Source organism: Mastigoproctus giganteus, chromosome 12, assembly GCF_048544385.1.
Source record: "Mastigoproctus giganteus isolate SK-2022 chromosome 12, ASM4854438v1, whole genome shotgun sequence".
Taxonomy (NCBI): Eukaryota; Metazoa; Arthropoda; class Arachnida; order Uropygi; family Thelyphonidae; genus Mastigoproctus; species Mastigoproctus giganteus.
The window spans coordinates 66,389,841-66,409,468 of NC_143586.1; the positions used below are offsets into that span (position 1 = coordinate 66,389,841).

Consider the following 19,628-nt stretch of genomic DNA (forward strand, 5'->3'; position numbering starts at 1 on the left):
TTAGATTTTATTTATGAAATTTCGAAACTTATGATATCATACTTCCAATTCTTCCGATGAAGAATTGCAAGCATGCTGTTATAAGTTTAATGTACATTGGTGTTCAAAGAAAGTGCATCACCTAGGAATTTCACATTTCTAACCTTTTTCTCAATTGTATGTTACATTAATGACTAGCATCACAAAAAATATTCCAAAATGAGCATTTGCAACCTTTATACAACAGTTTTGGTAAACACGATAATTATGGCTGAAATGTTATCAGAAGCCCACAATTTTCTTCAGTTTATCATTTTAAATTGAAAACAAAATGAAAAGTGCACCCGGTGCAAACTAATATTTAGTTGAACCGCCTCTGGCCCTGATGACAGCAACACACCGTCGAGGCATTGACAAGATCAATTTCTGAAGACAAACAACTGATAGTTCGTGGTTACAAACACGAATTATGGCTTCCTGAAGTTCACGGTCTTTGGTTTCTTTCTGGCAACTGTAGATTCCACACGATGCCAACAGTTCCCTATAGGATTCAAGGCCGGGTTGTTTCCTGGCCAGATAAGAGTTGTAATGAACCGTTCTTCCAACCATTTTTTCTCCTGTAACAAATGTAAACACATTACTGTCGAACCTCTAATGCAGAAATGAAGCTAAAGTAACTACAGAAGTGCCAACTTACACTTTTCGCCCGATGACAAGGAGCAGAGTCGTCCTGAAAGATGCAGTTACTTGGCAGATTGAAATGGTCTCTAATGGTTGGCAGCAATTTTCCTTCCAATATAGCCAGGTATCCATTGGCATTTACGGAACCTTTTATAAACTGCAGGTGACCTACTTTGCGATACGAAATGCACTCCCATATCATTTGACTGATAGGGAATTTCCCTGTAGACACCATACAGTCTGGATGGTATTCTTCATCACGTCTACGGCGAATCGTTTGTCTCCCATCAGAGTCATGCAGGTTGAATTTTTTGTCATCCGAGAAAATAACTGACTTCCACTGCTCGGGGGTCCATTTGACATGCTCCTTACACCAAATTAATCGGGCCTTTCTCATTTTTTGTGTGAGGAGGGGTTTTTCTTAGGACGACGGGCTACAAGTACATTTTTGAAGAGGCGTCTTCTGACTGTTACTGCACTTGTTACCACTCCTGTATGTTCTTCCCATTCTCTTTTCAGCTCAGACGAAGAAGCTTTACGGTTATTAAGGCATAAGCGCTTCAAAACACGGCCCTGTTTTGGCGTAGAGACTCGTTTGCGTCCGGTTCCTTTTTTTTCTTATCAGCAGAACTAGTGTTCTTGAGTTTGGAAATGGTGTTGTTGTTAGATTTGTTGGTGCAGAACATGACGTGAAGAACATCCTTCCTCACGTAAAGCAAGAATAGCACTCTTTCTTCGTGGCATCAACTGCACGTAACTCGCCATCCTGACACAAGCAAGGAACGACTGCAACTCTTGCAGAGCGTGCTTATATAGCTGAAAGTAACAGGTGTTGTAATATTACGTCATCACCTACGCGTGTCACTCTTATCTGATGCAACTGTAAGAAATATTGCCATATACTTACGTTATTCGGACGAAAATTACAATTTTAAGGGGTGATGCACTTTCTTTGAACACCAGTTTATATTATAGTTCCAATTCTCCAGCTATAGCAGGGAAGTTACAGAAGTTGATGATGAGCCGCATCTTCTCTCTTTCATTTATAAATGCTTCGAGGAGGTCCCCAGTTGGGTCTTCTCTGTACTCTTCATAGGAATAATTGTTTTTTTAAAAAAATATATTGAAAAGAAAACGTGCTGTCAATTTGAAATTTTGAAAATCGCTTGAGGACTGCAAATCTTTTCACTGTAGTTTGGGTTCTAATTACAGTTGGTTAATAGTTATAATTAAAAGACAGCCGTAAATGTATTTTCAACGTTACATGATTTCTAGTAATGCTTGATTATTTAATTGTAAAAAAGAATTTTGTTTCTTTTAATAAAGGAGTGTGAGTTATATCTCTCATAATTTAATAGTATAAACCAGAGCTATAATGCTCAGTACGTTCTACGTTGATATCAATATTTGTAAAAGAATAAGAGAAGTTTACCTTAATATGATACATAGAACACTTCAGTATGATACGCTACAGAAATTAAAACGAAAACAATTAAAAAAATCGAAAATCTTACATTACAGTAAGAAATAATTAACAATAATTAAAAATCAAATGAACACAATTAAAAATCAATTTAATGCAATTAAAAATTAAGTAAAAAATTAATTTAAAAAAAATAGTTTTGCATTTTTTTCGTTAAATTAATTTTTTATTTAATTTTTAATTGTGTTAAATTGATTTTTAATTATTGTTAATTATTTCTTACTGTAATGTAAGATTTTCGATTTTTTTAATTGTTTTCGTTTTAATTTCTGTAGCGTATCATACTGAAGTGTTCTATGTATCATATTAAGGTAAACTTCTCTTATTCTTTTACAAATCTCCCATAATGGAACTTTTTTTTTTTACTTCGTTAAGTTTAAACGGTTAAGTTTGTTGGTGAGCCTTTTATGTCTTCGTGTATGTTTTCACTTTTTCGCTTTACGACTGTCCATATCTAGAATATGGACGATCGTTTTTAACAGGTCTCGACAATTTTGTTCAATATGTCGTCGCAACTGCCAAAAGGTAGAGGACGAATTTTTAAATATGAAGTCCCCCCTCCCCAGCAAGGCTAGGGGTAATGGCACACTTAAAGTCTTTTTAGAGCGGCCATTATACGATAAACTCCTTTTGGTTATGAAGTGAAAATACTGTCGTGTTTACCTTGCCGTTAGCAATAAATTCATATGCCAATTTCCAAAACAACCAGTATCAATGAACTTCACGCTATGATACTGGACGGTCCATTGCTAATTAAATTTTGGGAAAGTTAAAAGCTTTTAAATTTATTTAAGTGGCTAACTTTCATCTATATGTTAAATTAATTATAAATGATATATTAACTATTACCAGCGTAGCAACTTATCGAAGCAGCAGAAATCGAAAAAGCATGCGAGATAATAAATTACCGGCTCACCCCAACTCACGACCATCTTGCATGCGAAGAAAACTCCACAAGGTAAACAGTATTATGGTTTCAAGAAACAGTATAATTTTTTTTCTGTTTTAGATATCGCATCGAATTCTATCGTATTAACTATTCGAATATTTTGTATTCGTTTTGGCTCTACGCTTCTGTTTATTACAACTCACCATGGAGGTGTCTCTCTTTTTTTTTTCCCTTGCAAATTGCTTCATAATCAAATAGATTCTCCCGGACTTCTCGCTCTAATTCACTTGCACTTTCCCAGAGTTAATACCAAACATGGCATCGCTTTTTCGTTTCCAGCATACGCAACTAATTATCTTTATAAATTCATTTTTCTGGTTCCTTAGAGATTAATTAATACTCTGGATAATATTTTTGTTCCGTCATGATTATTTAAGTTACAAGTTTGCTTCGTGTCATTTGGTGTTTAACTTAATGCTGGTATGACTGGTGGTAGATCTTCAACCCGAATGTTAGAGTTGCTGGCTAATATATGTTTGGTAGATGACTATGGATAAATAAACCCAAAACTCTTTTCAACGGTATGGCCAATCAATTAATTATATTAATTATCCTATCCTTCCACGGAGACTGTTGTTGTGTAGGGATTACGTAAGATCTGGAAAATCACAAATTGTCTTATTGATTTGGAGTTTTATATCGCTTGATGGTGTATCCTAAATTTAGAAGCTCTCGTGGATAGCGCAGTGGATAAAGTCACTATTCTTCTACACCATATGGAAAAGGCCTGAGTTCGATTCACGTTACTGACTGAAGCAGAAAAATACTACTTGTATAGACAGGTGGAACTTATGGACTTTTTTTTTTTTTTTTTTTTTTCACTGAGGTTAGACTCTTAGGCGAATTTGGATGGTGTTTGCTTTAAACAAAGTCGGGTTTTCGCCCAACAAACGAGGCAAAACGACACAGAATACACGCAATTTACAGACATGACATAGTTCCCCGATGCCTATTCTAAACAGTTCAAACTCAACTCAGTCCTTAAATTTAAGATTCCGTTTCGAGAAAGAGAGAATCATAATCGGAACTAGACTAGTTTTATTTTTAAGATTATTAACAAATTGTTAAATACTGAACTTTACAAATGCATAACATTATCGGTGGAAAAGTAAGATTAGCTTCTTCAAATTATTTTTAATAAAACTTAGATCGTAATACAAAAGGTACAGACTTTCGTTAAACTTTGTGATTTAGTTTCTTTTACACATTTGAGGAATGAAGAATCATTTCGGGGTTAATTTATTAGAATGACTATATGTTGTGTAAAAGACCATAAAAATTCATACGTCATTGACGGATTCGAACTCAGATCTTTTCCACCTAGTATGGAGAGGACGGTGGTTATACCAACTGTGCTACCCACGAGGGCCATTTCAATGTCTTTGGAATCAATTGCCAGTTTTGACAAGGCGAAAACCGTCCTTTTCGTTAATTGAGCTTGTGTATATAAGGATTGGGGTACAATGCTAATAATTTCTGACAATCAGTAGAAATACTTCCATGAGGATTCCAGTAATTCATCGTTATTATGGTCAAAGTCGGGTCAGTACGATATTAAATTTCTGTGACTAAACACGTTTTGAAATACCTTGACTTTTTGTAGAATAATATATTTGACATAATTCTCAAGTTTGGGTTTTTCTCCAAAGAAACTAAGGAATGAGTCGTTATTAGTATATTATATCTGTTAAATGCGTATATTCTATAGTTGGCTTGAATGTTTAGCGGTATGAAAAATCTTTCTGGGGGACGTAAAATCCTTTCAAGGGCGACTAACTCTTCACGGTATGAAAAACGCTCATAAATATTTGTATTGTCTTTACGGAATTCGAGCCCAGTCCTTTTCAACATGGTGTGGAAGGACAGCGATCATAATCACTAGTTACGATTGTTGGCCTTCGATGATTCTAAGGAACTGTGCTTATTTTATATCAAAGATGGGGCATACTGATTTGTTACATACTGTCTAGGTTTAATTAGGTCCCAAATGGAAACCAACTGATATCTCCTATAACCCGTGAGTCACCAGAATTCATTGAGGGTAAAGGTTTACATCGATGTTTCGTAGAATGACTTCATTCCTTTTCTCATGGGTTAACAAGGTTACAACAAGACAGCGCAAGGCATAATACAATATTGTGCTATAATTTTTGAATAAACATTCTTGTTGCTCATTTTTAGCTGCATCACCAACTTAGGCATATTGCTCCATTGTGTATTACGTCTGTACATGTGCATACATGTGTGCTGACGGGTCGATTTGCATCGTTGTGCGGGTTAAAAAATATCCCGGAATAACTCTAAATGAATGGTTCAACACACATAATAACTTGTTTGTGAAGGTTTCTTAGAGACTTCTAATACACCAATTAAGAGTGTTTAAGCATTTTTTTTTTTTTTTTTCCAATTTCCTTGAATTCCCTAGGAATTTTGATGGATATAAATTATAACGATCCAATGCTTTTCCAACACCATTAGGTGAAAAAGGTAGTTATAATCCATCAACATTTGCTAATTGTTAAAATTAGGCAATTCTTATTAAAAGCGTAAACGTAATATTACTAAAATTAGCACTTTTCTCTATGCGAACTATAATCACCAGCATCACTATCGTCCTTTGAGGAAGTATAAAGAAAACGCCTTGATTTCTCGGTAATCAGGTGATTTACTTAATTAGGCAGTTGTTAGGCTTAAATATTTATGTAGGATGTCTCCCTGTTCGATTGGTTTGTTTGCAGGGAAAAAAAATAATAAAATAAGTACCTGCACGTGAAGTGAATTCTGTTCCTCATGATATTTTATATTTGGAGTTATGTTATCTGGGCAATTCGAGCTATTTCGTTCAAGCAACAGAAAAGATAGAAAAGAGCCTCGGGGAATCCAAAAGAAAGTTATAGAACCATGAAACATTTTTTAAAAAATATTGCATATATTTTTACAGCCTCGAGCTGGAGAAGCTTTCAGATGGCATTAATATGATACTCTAATGTAACATAGCAAAAGTTAAGACCTCCAGTCAAGATTACGAATAATAAAATCGAAGTATATTTTTGTAGAAAGAGCTTCGCGCATCTATAATAACAATTTTTTTTACATTGTTATAAAGAAAATAAGTAATTATAGGATTGCTTCGTGATTAAGGAAAATATGGGTACAGTTGACAGACTTTAAATCAAGGAAAAAAATTCGCTACCTTTGCTGCAGTGGAAGAATATGGCTCATCAAACAACGCCCAAATTTTTGGCTTTAACTTCTGCCACCAGGTCAAGGTGCCAGCCAGATACTCCTCTTCCATTCCAAATTTCCTGGCGGTTTCTTCGTCGCTGGGTTTCTCAGTATCCAAGTCCAACCTGTCAAGGACAGATAAGGTTTCTTGGGTGTCTCGATGCTGTGTGTATGTCATCCAGCAGCATGGCTCTACCTGATTGGAGTCCAAACTCCAGAATTCAAGTTCTTCTTCGAAAAGAGGGCCACATACGTCGGTTGGATAATGCAGCTTTCCCGTCCGGTAGTAGTTAAGGATCTGAGCAAACACTCCTGGATGTCTGTCAAAGAAATACTCGTTGAGAACTGGGTCATAATTAGCCAGGGCTTCCGTTAGACGAGACAAGCGAGTGGCTGGGATCTTCTTCAATGTCGCTTTATAAGTTTCGTGGCGGATGCCGCCAACGTTCAGCACCACACGATTCTCTGCGTCCAGGTTCATGACCTTAAGGGATAAGGTTCATGGCCTTGAGACCACGAAGTGTTTTAGTGGACCACATGAATAACATAGTGGCCCAATTTTAGCAAAAGAGCTACTCATGTCAGTCAGAGAGGCAGAGCATTCCTGTTTGGTCTGTTGAGTACAGATGGAAAAACATATTTCCTGCAAATAAACGGAAAAAAAATACTTGTGAGCAGAAATGGTCTTTAATTCTGGTGAAGGAATTCAGTTGCGTATATTGATAATATACATATTGAGTTATATTATAGAAATTGCTACATAAATAAAATAAAATATCACTTTAGAAAACTGGTATATACCAGTTTTCTAAAGTGACTATTTATGTACAAATTTTACATTACACTACATTGAAATAAAAAAGGATATTTCAAAGGAACATATAGCCGATTAGAAACCTGTTCCTTTAGTTCTTAGTTCTCGACTTTGTAAGTACTTCTTGAAAAAGGTAATCATTGCATAGAACTACCGCCCTGCAGCCAGCCAAAGCCTCTTGCGGGTTTTAGGGGTCATTTTTATGCCCATATTCAGTAACCCTTAAATTTGTCCTTTGGGTTTTTTCATCGAGGGTTTGTAGTTCCTGGCGAGAGGAGGTACCGTCGGATGAATTCTTTATCCGGGGTATTTCAAAAGTGATGGTCAATAATTTAAAGGTGAACTGCACAGGCTACAATATGCAAAAAATGCCTAGTAAACATGGGCCCTTAAGTGAATCGTTTTCGAGATATTGCACATTTCTAGTTGGGATCCACCACTGACAAGGTGAACTGTACAGAGTTGGGATACACTACTGACTTGTTTGCTTAGGTTAGGTAATGCTCATTCTCTCCCTTTCCCCTCTCTCAATGCCCCGAGACGTAGCAGGCATACTAGTACGTGTCAAAGGATAGTCAACATGGAAAGAGGTTACAGCAACGAAGAGTATGCGGACATGAACTTCATGTATGGTAAAGCCAACGGCGTGCACTCGAGGCTGCACGTTTCTACCAAAGGCGCCTCCGTAGCCAGGTGGGCAGGAGCAGCAGTGAGTAGCACACGCTTCTTGATTAGACCGGGGTTCGAGCCCGTGACCACCAAATACGGAGGATGCGGAAAGGTCAGGGAATGACCACCGCATATCCCCGGAGCAATATAACCTTAGTAACAAGTAACAACTTACAAGTAACAAGTTTGTACCAAGAAACATTTCCCCGCCCAACAGGCGCACGTTCATCAGGGTACATCAACGCCTTAGAGAACATGAGCACTTCGCACATGGAGTACGAACAGGTAGGTCCAAAAGCATAACATGTGGACATGTGGACATGTGTTTTTGTAAAGGGCGGCACCTAGAACATCTGTTCAACTCCGCCTCGTATCTCTGTGAAGGACAGTATCACTACAATTGGGCCAGATGTGTGTGACGTAGGTTTGTGTGTATTATGTGTGTGTTCTGTTGTTGCGTCTGGCCACTTGGCTACCCAGAAGCATCAATCACCTGGACAGATGATTCTGGGTACTCGTCCACACCACGGGAAGGTGGACCAGTCCCAGTAATGCACGTACTGTCTCAAAAGAGACACTGACCCACATGATGTTGCCAGCAGGTAGGTCAGGATCCTCTGGGGGCCCATTCCAGAGGGGCAGACAAAAAGAAAGGGGAAGAAAAAAAAAAAAAAAATTTTTAATAATTAAATAAAAATAAAAAAAGAAAAGAAAATATATATATAAAAAAAAAAATAATTAAATAAAAAAAATAATAATAAATAAATAAATAAATAAATAAAATAAAGAAAAATAATAATAAAAAAAAAAAAAAAATATATATATATATAGATGTATATATATATAAAATAAAAGTAATGTGGAGTGGCTGACTCCAAACAGAATGCAAGGAGGAGCAGGAGAGAAAAAAAAAAAAAAAAAAACACCATTGTCTATTCCACTTCAGGCCCAATGCCAGGGGTGTTGACCACTCTATATGATCTCCTCCTTCGAGAAAAGACTTCCATAGCAAAGTTGTGAAGAGCAAATAAACGTTCAGGGGTTTGGAGTAACTGGTCTAATTGGTTTTCTGATATTGGGATGGTGGTCACTAAATCTTGTCTCAAGTCTTCGTACAGAATACAGTCAAAAAGGAGGTGCCTCCAGTTTTCCTTGGCTCCACAGTAGCACAGGTCAGTCGTGCAGAGGCCTAGTTGGTGCAGTTTTTCATTAAGTGAGCCATGTCCAGTAACTAGGAAGGAAGTCTCCATGGTGAGGGAAAGCCAGGATTGAACCAAATTAGAGGATGTAAAGGTTACATCAGGCATAACACATGATGTTGAGGAAAGGGTGTTAGAAAGAACATGTGGACATGTGTTTATGTATGGGGCGGCCCCTAGAACGTCAGTTCAACTCCGCCTCATATCTCTGTGAAGAACAGTATCACTACAAATGGGCCAGATATGTGTGTGATCGGTTTGTGTGTATTATGTGTATGTTCTTTTGTTATGTTCTGGCCACTTGGCTACCCAGAAGCATCAATCACCTGGACAGATGATTCTGGGTACTCGTCCACACCACGGGAAGGTGGGCCAGTTCCAGTAGATGGGACACCTATGGTCTCAGAGTATGAGACAAAAAAAAATAAAAATAAATAAAAATAAATAAAAAAAAATCCTTCTCTGGGGCCCACTCCAGAGGGGAAAAAAAAAGAAAAAGAAACCCGAAAGGAGGAGAAAGAAGAGAATAAAAATAATTAACTAAGATAACAAAAAAAAAAATAAAAAAATAATAAAAAAAATAAATAATAATAATAATAAAAAAATAAATAAATAAATAAAAATAAATAATAATAATAATAAATAAATAAAATAAATATACTAGGTATATATATATATATATATATATATATTGGTTTTTAGCATATACCAAAGAGTGAAAAGGGAAACCAAAGGGGGGGAAGAGAGATAAAGAAAAGAGTAGATCTTCCAGTTGTGCAATCAGTAAGAACGGCAGCATAAAAACACTTCGGTGCCTCCAGCCAGATGGATTTGATCAACCTCGTATCACTGGAATCATACTTTGTTAGAAAGTATGATTCACTGGAATCATACTTTGTTAGAAAGAACATGTGGACATGTGTATATGTAATGGGCGGCACCTAGAACGACTGTCCAACTCCGCCTCGTGTCTCTGTGAAGAACAGAGAATGTTCTTCCAGACCTCCTTGATGATGATAATGTTCCACTTCAGCAACGCCAGAACATGTAGTTTATGCATGATGGTACACCGGCACATTTTTCTCGAGTTGTGACTCGGTATCTAACTAGAAGGTATGGTCAACGGTGGATAGGTAGAGGTAGGCCTGTAATGTGGCCTCCCCGATCCTATGGATTTTTGTATCTGGGGTAATGTAAAAAGTTTGGTGTACACTTCTGACATTAACACAGTTGAGGAATTGCAGCGTCGGGTTGAAGGAGCCTTTCAGCAAATCAGAAATGACCCAGGAATGCCTGAGAGGATTCGCAACTCAATGCAGAAAAGACTACAAAGCTGCGTACGGAGGCAAGGACAGCATTTTGAACACCTTTTGTAACATCCTGTAACATCTGTAAAATCCTGTGGTGTTGAAAGCAAAAATTAAAAATGTATTATCTTATGTTTAATAAAAGCACCCTTAGCAAAGAATTCGCAGCTTTTTGCTAAACTAGTGCTCCCGTAATCAGTGGCGGATCTTAACAGAAAATGTGCATTATCTCGAAAACGGTTCATTTGCGGCCCGATGTTCACTGGGACTTTTTTGCTTATTTTAGTTTGTTCTTTTCATCTTTAAATTATTGACCATCATTTTTGAAACACCCTGTATAATTTATATTTTGTTATTTTTTTTAATTTTTTTTTTTTTTTTTGATATCTTGATTTTCAAAATTCACATCTTTTGAAAGCGCTAACTGCAAAAAAAATCCGGAAATGTATCGACAAAGGTTTGTGTACTTTTCTATGTGCTTTCCTAAATATTCCTTCTGGTTTCAACAGGGTATCATAAAATACGTACATTCACTCGCGGTATACTTATTTCATTTATTTATATCCAGGAATGGCATATGCGAGAGATACTAGTGATTAAACGTTTAAACTGGCTTATTACTACGACCTCTTTCTCTGGCCCTCCCTTGTAAAATAAAGCAACAAATTAAATTTAAATAAATAAATGTATTGTTTTATCTCACTAAACATAGTGTTAAATGAACCACTACAAGCGTGTATATCTGTTCTCACAGGCGGGATAAAAAACCGGAATACTTCTTTGGTAAAACTTCTAGGGCCCCCACTTGAGACTGGTTAACTACAACTGCGAGTGAAAAGGGCTTTAAGACATTCCTCTAGTCGTCTAGTCACATTGAAAAAAAATAATAATAATAAATAAATAAATAAAATGCAATAAATAAAACAAAATAAAGTAAAAAATAATTAAAAATAAAAATAAATTAATAAAATAAAACAAAAAATAAGAATATGTAATAATTTTTCAAATAGAGCCAAAAAAAGCGAACCTGTCTGTAAATAATATCATTTAGCTATAATAGGCTTTATATCTTTGTTTTATAGCACAGGTAAAAAAATCCGTTTTCGAAAGGGAGTATTGATTTTTAAACTGTAAAGCCTGCCAAGATGAGTTGTCTTATGCTGTACTACTAGTAACACTTCTCTTAAAAGAGAAGTATGTTATTATGTGGTGTTCCCTACCAAGCAGCCGTTTCGATTCTTGTTGTCATCTCTTCTGTAGGAGGTTAGGTTATTGTTATTTGGTTTTTAGGAGCATTAGCAACTAAGGCCATATTGCTCCGGGATATGCGGTGGTCATTCACTGACCTTTCCGCATCTTCCATATTTGGTGGTGACGGGCTCGAACCCCGGTCTAATCGAGAAGCGTGTGCTACGCACTGCTGCTCCTTCCCACCTGGCTATGGAGGCGCCCAAGGAGGTTAGGCACCTAAGTATAGAAACTTACAACTTAGTGATGCTTTTGACTCACAAACCTTCCAAATATGAGTTTAAAAAAAGCTGTGATTACCTAACTGTAAATAAGGCGCCTCCGTAGCCAGGTGGGAAGGAGCAGCAGTGCGTAGCACACGCTTCTTGATTAGACCGGGGTTCGAGCCCGTCACCACCACATACGGAGGATGCGGAAAGGTCAGGGAATGACCACCGCATATCCCGGAGCAATATGGCCTTAGTTGCTAATGCTACTAAAAACCAAATAACATAAACTGTAAATAATATAGTATAGCTATAGTAGCATTTACAACCTCATATTTGAAATTTGTATTTGTAATACAAATAAAAGTAATTATTTAACAGAATTTAATTTAGTAACGCATCGCAAGCAGCATAATTAGAAGTAATGTATTCTGTTCCCGATTACTGAACTCTGCACCCATTTTGGATAATCCGCTTTTGCAAAGCGTATAACATACAGCATGCAGAAAAAAAAAGTTTACCAGCGATAAAATGCAATTTTTGTTCTCAAACAAAATGTGCTCTAACATCTGCTTGGCTCTCCTGTGATGTGACTCCTTACGCCAACAAGATATAATTTTATGTAAAAATTCATTGGGCGGCATCAGTGTCCTCCCTGAAATAATTTCGACAGATTCTCGTAGATTCAAAAACTCAGATGGTTAAAATGTTCTCATCACCCTCAGTTTTCAAATATCGTAGGTTAATGACCGAAAACCAAGACCTGCCGTTAAAGCTTCATTTCCTACATTCCCATTTAGACTTTTTCATGAAAACTTGAGAGCAGTGTCCAATGAACACGTTGAAAGGTTTCACCAAGATATTTCTCAAATGGAAAAAAGATACCAGAGAAAATGGAGTCCAAATATGTTGGCAGACTACTGTTGGAATCTCGTACTCACGGGAGACACCAACGGACGATTACAAAAGGCAGAACACGACAAAATAAGTATTTTGTTATCAGGTAAATTTTTTTTTAATAGAATAAAGTTAATAGACCTATTGTTCATTGTTCTATATATAGTACTATGTGTAATATTTTCTTAAAATATATGAAATTTTTTTTTTACTAGAAACTTTTTAACTTTAATCCTTTCTCCTTTAAAATTGGGGGGGGGGGGGTTACAGCAATATGGTTGCCATATTTGGATTCAGCAACGTCAAATCTACAAGAATCACCCTGAATTTTAACAGGAAGCGAATATATATATATATATATAATATATATATATATATATATATATATATTTTTTTTTTTTTTTTTTTTTTTGCGGACCGGTGAATTATTTCAAGCGCAATTTTTGTGTGCATAAATCATATTGCTTGTTGTTAACAAAGATGTTGATATTCACATCGCTTTAACTTTTTCATGTTAAATAACCAACAGTGACCTGCCCTAATCTTTAAATTTGTTACATTACCTTGAATTAATTTACTTGATTGTTTTTTTTTTTACTTTAAAGCCCAGATGTTTAATTGCTTAATTCACAAAAAAAAAAAAAAAAACAACTTAGTAGGTTAATTAAAAAAAATATATGCGCTTCATTCATAATGATATTTTCTACCTGAAAATACTCACTCACTCTCTCACTCTCTCTCTCTCTCTCTCTCCCTCTCTCTTAAATATTCCATAATAAGTAAATATCCAATGACAACAATACGTAGCAGATGTCGCTGTTAACTCCAAGATAAAATGTTTTGCGAGCCATATCAGAAGGAGACATCGAATCACAGGAAGGATCATTTCTGTATTTTAAAATATGTAAAATTTCAGTGCGGGAAAGAAACCTTCCTTCATTGATTTTGTGCGATAAAGCCACGCATGACAGCTCTCGCTGTGTCTCTCTAACATATTAATCTCATCTTGATATGCAAAAATGGCAGCTCATACCTTAAATTTATATAGAATAGTTAAACTGATTGTTTTTCGCTTAAAAATTTCTTATCAAATTCTGAAGCAACTAATAAATTTATACCTTTTATATCGGGAGTGGTACACGTTGCTACATGAAGAGAAAATATCACCAGAGGATATGCCGGAAAACATGTTTCAGGCACTGAATAAAATGTCTTCAAGGGACTCCGATAGTCTGTCTGATAGTAACTTCAAAGGACAGATGTTGTGGATAAGAAAAAAAAAAAAGGAAGTGTCTAGCTAGAGATTAGAGAAAAATAACGAACTACATCAGAATATACACGCATGAACAACTCTGATAATTACATTTAGACCCTGCCAGAGTTCACTGTCTTGCCGATAAAGTAGTCACGCAAAACGTCACTCAATCGTTAATAAGGAACGCGATCTGGAATACAACGCCTTTCTCGGAGAAAGAGAGTGCGCGCGCAGACTCACACGCACACACACATCCATCACCATAACTAGTTCAAAAGAGCCAGCAGCCTCCTTAGTGGTGGTCAGAGTACTTTGAAGAGTCTACAGCGACCACTCCAATGATTTAAAGAATTCACTCATTGAAAATCTTTCAATTAATTTTATTACTGCACTGCTCGACAAAATTAACAGAACACTTACTAAACGTGGAGTAACTCGTGCAGCTAGCGATGAAGCGGGGAAAATTTTATATGGTGGTGTACCATAGAATAACGATGAAATGAGGAGAGCGAGAAACTTCGTTCAGGTATAAGAGACATTTATAGGAGTTGTATAAGAATTACCAAAAAGGTCACCTTACAGAAGTCATTATAAGGTGCTCGAAAATACGGTCATATGACATCAGTACGGCGTAGGATCTCCTTCAACGTCTAAACAGGCCTGATAGCGGGAATCATGCTCGATATAAGGGTGTCTATAACATTCTGTATCAGCAAATCCCATTCTTCCACCGGCGCAGACCTTAGCTCACCAAATGACCGAGGAGTTGGCTGTCGACGTGCAATGCGTCGCCCAAGGGCGGGCGTCCTATTGCCTGTCACATATTCGATCGGGTTTAAGTCTGCTGATTGCGGTGACCAGGGCAGTCGTTGGATAGCTTCCGTTTCAAAATATTCCTTCAGCCCTTCAGCTCTATGTACATTGGCGTTGCAGTGCATGAAAGGTAACTCTGGGCCAACTGCACCCCCAAAAAGTAGCACATAGGATTCGAGGATCTGTTCTCGGTACCTCTGCGCAGTTACGGTACCTCCATCAAAAGCATAGTGCGGCCGTTGATCATTTTTCAACGGCCGCACCCCACACGAGATGAAGCAACGTCTAGAATCTGTCTGTAGGCTAAAACGGGACCCATAAGAGAATAGAACTGTACCTCATTTATCAGGGCTCCAAGTCATATGTTTATGGAACCAGTTTCGACGAGCTCTGCAGTGGTTTGGAAGTTAATGGGATTTTTGTACTTTGTTGCGGCCTCCAGGGTTCCCCTATACGCCGAAGTTAATGGGATACAAACCACTGGCTTCCTTGCGTAGAGTCCACTTGAATTGAGCCTTCTTAACACAGTCTGGTTAGAAATGATTTCACCAGTGGCCGCAGAAACCTCAAGAGACAGTTGATGACAGGACATCGTAAGGTTCTGTCTTGCTGTTAGAGCTAGATAGCGTCTGTTCTGGTTGACTTAGACCTTGGCCTGCTCGTCTTATAATGGTTCTTGTCTCCTAAAACTGCTTCCATAAAGTATGTTAGCTGTCTAACGGCACCAGGGGTTTCTAAAACCGCGCGTTGTGTACTCTGTTCGTAAAGCACAGTACTCTGTGGAGGCCAGAGATTTAAAAGTGTATGGGATATGGTTATGTTCTGTTGTTTCTCCGACCATTTAGCCGTTGGGCCCCCCTAGTGTGACCCGCCATTGCTCACAATTACCCACGAGAAGGCAGGTCAGGCACCCAATAGATAGATTATTTTAGTACTCTGGCAGGCCCTCCCACCTAGTTTCCGATTTCAGTGCCTAAAAAAAAAGAGGGGGGGTGAACGCTGCTGGAAGTCAGAAAAGGTCGAAATGGAATTTAAGCGAAGGTGAGATTAAATTTTGACTTTGGCTAAATTTGGCAATATTAAGTTTGGGAAGTACTCGGTCGGTTTAGTTAGAGTAATGGGGGGGGAGGCTGGAGGGACAGGCAGAAATATGGGGACGATAGGGAAGGCGTCCCGAGAAAAGTCAGTGGGGGCTAGCCCACCAGGAGAAGAGAGGGGGGAAGGAAGGAAGACAGACCCGTCTCCCCCTCCCCCGCCAGGGAAAAGGGAGTAAAGGCACCACTCAAGGAATCGTGGTGCAGGTCGCCTAATGGCGCGTTGGCAGCAGGATGCATCTTGCTTTGATCGGTGGTTAATGTCAAATCCTGGTGAGTCCAGTGGTAAGTCGTTCATAGTCTTTATCAGTGGTTGATTTCGAGCACATCAAGTCTGTCAAGTCCATGTTTGTTGTCACTTTAAGTTGGGGTTTCACCACTTGGGGTGGCCGTAGTGCTGTGCAGTGGAGTCCTGGAAAGCTGCTGTCCGCAAATTTGTCGTTCGCTTGTTAGGCTATTTGCTCTTTGTGGGTTGTGTGGTGGCACAAGATCAGTGGTGCTCCATCGCGATGAGTGTTCGTTTTCTTGTGAATAGCTCTTGGGCATAGGAAGGCTTGGTATCCTTCTTTCGTGTCCAGTATGTCGTGTTCTTGTCCTCTGGGAGAATACATTATCTGTGTGCTGCGGAAGTCGTCACAGAGCTGGCAATCGTAAATAGATGCTGCCAACTCTCTAATTCGCCGCCGCAAGAAGGATCTTCTTTGATTCCAAGTAAGGAAAGCTTAGCATTGATGGCACCATGTCTAGTGAACAGGTATGCTGCTTGCAGGCCCGGTGAGAAGCAAGTCGGGGTTCTAGGGTATCCTCGGCCGACGTCTGGGATAAACTTCCCGGTGATCTCACCGGTGTGGGAGTTTGCCCATTTGCTTCCATAGTGCCGAGACGACACTGCATGACACATTAAGCCAACGTGCCACCTCCGCTTGCGGATGTTCGGCTTAAAGTCGCCCAACGGCACGCCATCTCAAAGAATCATCTAAATGAGGATGACTTGCCATCCTGAGTACTGGAGATGTGGCTATCCCACTGAGCAAGCCAAAAAACGGGAATGAAATTATGTGGTTCCAACCCGGGTTTTTATAGGCACGAATAATTTGCACAGTGTGCGGCTCTGTAAGGTGGTAGATTGATTTCTATTGAATACTCGGAATTTGTATGCCAGGATGCCACCTTCGGCGACACTGTTCACAATCAAATATTCTTAAAAATAATTTTGTTCTATTAATTTTGTCGTGCAGTGTATTTTAGGGATTTCGGCTCTATAATATTTCAATTGGATAACACATAATGAGTTAGAACAGATTAGACCAACAAGATATTCACATACATTTGATTTATCACTGCATGTGTGTTTTTTTATGGTTATCCAAACACGAACGATATTAGAACCTGTGTGCTCTAATGTGTGTGTGTGTGTGTGTGTGTTGGAGGTTGAGAAGAAAGAAGACATGACTGATTCTTCAGTCAATCAATATTCGATTGATTGAAGAATTCTAAATTCTAATCGAATCAGTAAATCCTTGATTGATTCCATGGATCGATTCTTCATTGGAGGAAGAAAGGAGACTAAGAAAACACCCCAGAATGGCTGATTAATATTTTTAAATGAACGTTCTTTGTTTTCAGTTAAAAATTCCAGCAATCGTAATTGTGCCCTAAAAAAATTGAGACATGTAGTAAATGGGAATGCTTGAAGGAAAACCACACAACTAGTTGACGTGCAGTTCACGACTACAGCAGTGACCGCTAGTCACGATCACAAACAAACTACTCCTCAAGTCATTGACCGCTTGGTTAATATTTCCATTGATCTTCCTCAGTAATGCAATCAGATAAGATTAATAATCTCTCATTTCTCACCCTACTACCAGGCCTTACAGTTCGTGGTTAGTGATAAAATTTCCGGCCCATCACTCTGAAACACCTGAATTCTTTTTACTGGTTGATTCTTGGAAACTTTGTATAGATATGGTAGGTGTGTGCTTACGCCATTAAAAGTATCCCATTACTGCGACCCTTTAACGTGCATTCGCCTTCTTTGCACCCTTGTTATTCGATGTCAAGAATTCAAGACTTCGTGTACACGCTGGTTTAACTGGGTACCCAACGTGTCTCGAAGCCGTTGTTCACAATCTCCCCTCATGCATATTAAAATTAATATTAACGCACTTTGCTGCGATACAGGAGTACCAGACTTGACAGACATCCCAACACCAACCATGCGAGGAGACTTATTAAATAAGCATGACGTGTTATTACGGACACACCCCGGGTCAGAGGACTGTCAGAGACACAGCACCGCATGACGTCAGAATCTCAAGGAAGGAGGATGAAGAAGAAAACATCCCAAAATGGCTGATTATTATTTTAAGCTTTTTGCTTTTTGTTTTAAGTGAAAAATTTCATCAGTCGTCAGAATTTTGTCTTTTCGAAAACATCATCGCTAAAGAGAGATCCATTTATTTATCTAAAACAGAATACGAATTTCAATGTCGGTCTATCGGAAAGAGAATTCCCTTTAAAAATAGAAATGTCTGCAATGTAATAAGAATAAAATCAATGGCTTTTATCTTAGGTATTAAACTCTAAAGCGTTTAGGGCATAAGCCTCAAGCTATGGGAGAGTCTAGACAATGTATAAATATAGTGCAAATGCATCAGAAATACATAGCTATATCTGAATAAATCAGAATATTAGTAAAACGGCATCGTTTTAAGTTATATCTCATTTTGTGAATACTTTCACAACTGTTTTGCCATCTTTGCATCAATCGGGTACCTACCCACCCACCGAAGAAGGGCCAAATAGCCCTGAAACGGTGCCGTCTGGGTGGTGTATCCATCTGAGAATAAGTAACATTAGTCTTCTCCTTAGGTGAAGCGTTACTTATTCGAAGTAGTGCAATATCGTGGCAACTCGTTGTGAAAGTATTCACAATATTAGATATAACTTAAAACGATGCCGTTTTACTAATATTCTGATTTATTGAGATATAGCTATGTATCTCTGATGCATTTGCACTATATTTATACATAGCTTAGGTATTAAAGAAAATCAGATCTTGATATTTTTTTAAGTAGTGTACTTTAAGAAAATAGCATTTTGCTTTTGCTGGTTTCATAAATAATTTTTCTGAATATATTTGTTCGAGTCAGGCAACTTGCCAAACTAGAAACAAGCAACAGGCTTGGACTGTTACGGCTTCCTCTCATATAAAATAAATATTTCTTTCATATAATTCTAATCGCATTATTATTAATTTTAAAAATATTAATTTCAATTTCTGATTTTTTAAACATATTGCTAGTACTCGTAGACGAGTGGTTAAACGCAAGAGTGCATAAGTACATGTGCCATGAGTGACCTGGGTTCAAGCCTGTGACTGCTAAATACGGTGCTGTTTCTTGTATTCTCTCTACCTTGTAATAATAAACAAGTTTATTTATTATTATTTTCAAAGAAAATCTGGAGGCCTTTTCATCTGACTGTTTTACCCCTCTAACTATCCACTCTAAATAAATACGTATAGTATTATGACAATACGTAGATCGATTAACCTAGTCTTGTTATCGCTAACATAAATACACATGGGTTGACACTAAACCTAAAGAAATTTTTCTATGCGGGAACTGCATTCGCTTGGACATGTACGCGTCCATTCTGCAGCAGTCGAATCGCGTGACATGTTTAAGACTCGCGTCATCTAAAATAAAGTGGAATTACGGATGGAGTTTTTCGCTAGAAATCTTTTTTGTATTTTTTTAATGTGCGATAAAATAAAGTATTCATGTATTAGGAATGCTTAAGCA

The 19,628-nt window shown here is 37.8% G+C and overlaps 1 protein-coding gene across 1 annotated transcript in view; it reads right to left on the reverse strand.

The window, feature by feature from the left end:
- LOC150077140 (potassium voltage-gated channel protein Shaw-like) overlaps positions 1-19,628 on the reverse strand; it is a 312,952-nt gene that overhangs the window by 103,506 nt on the left and 189,818 nt on the right. The window contains exon 2 of the mRNA XM_090386920.1: positions 6,286-6,960. Coding sequence (XP_090243046.1) covers positions 6,286-6,798 — 513 coding nt within the window. The 5' untranslated portion in view covers positions 6,799-6,960. The remainder of the gene's footprint in view (positions 1-6,285; positions 6,961-19,628) is intronic.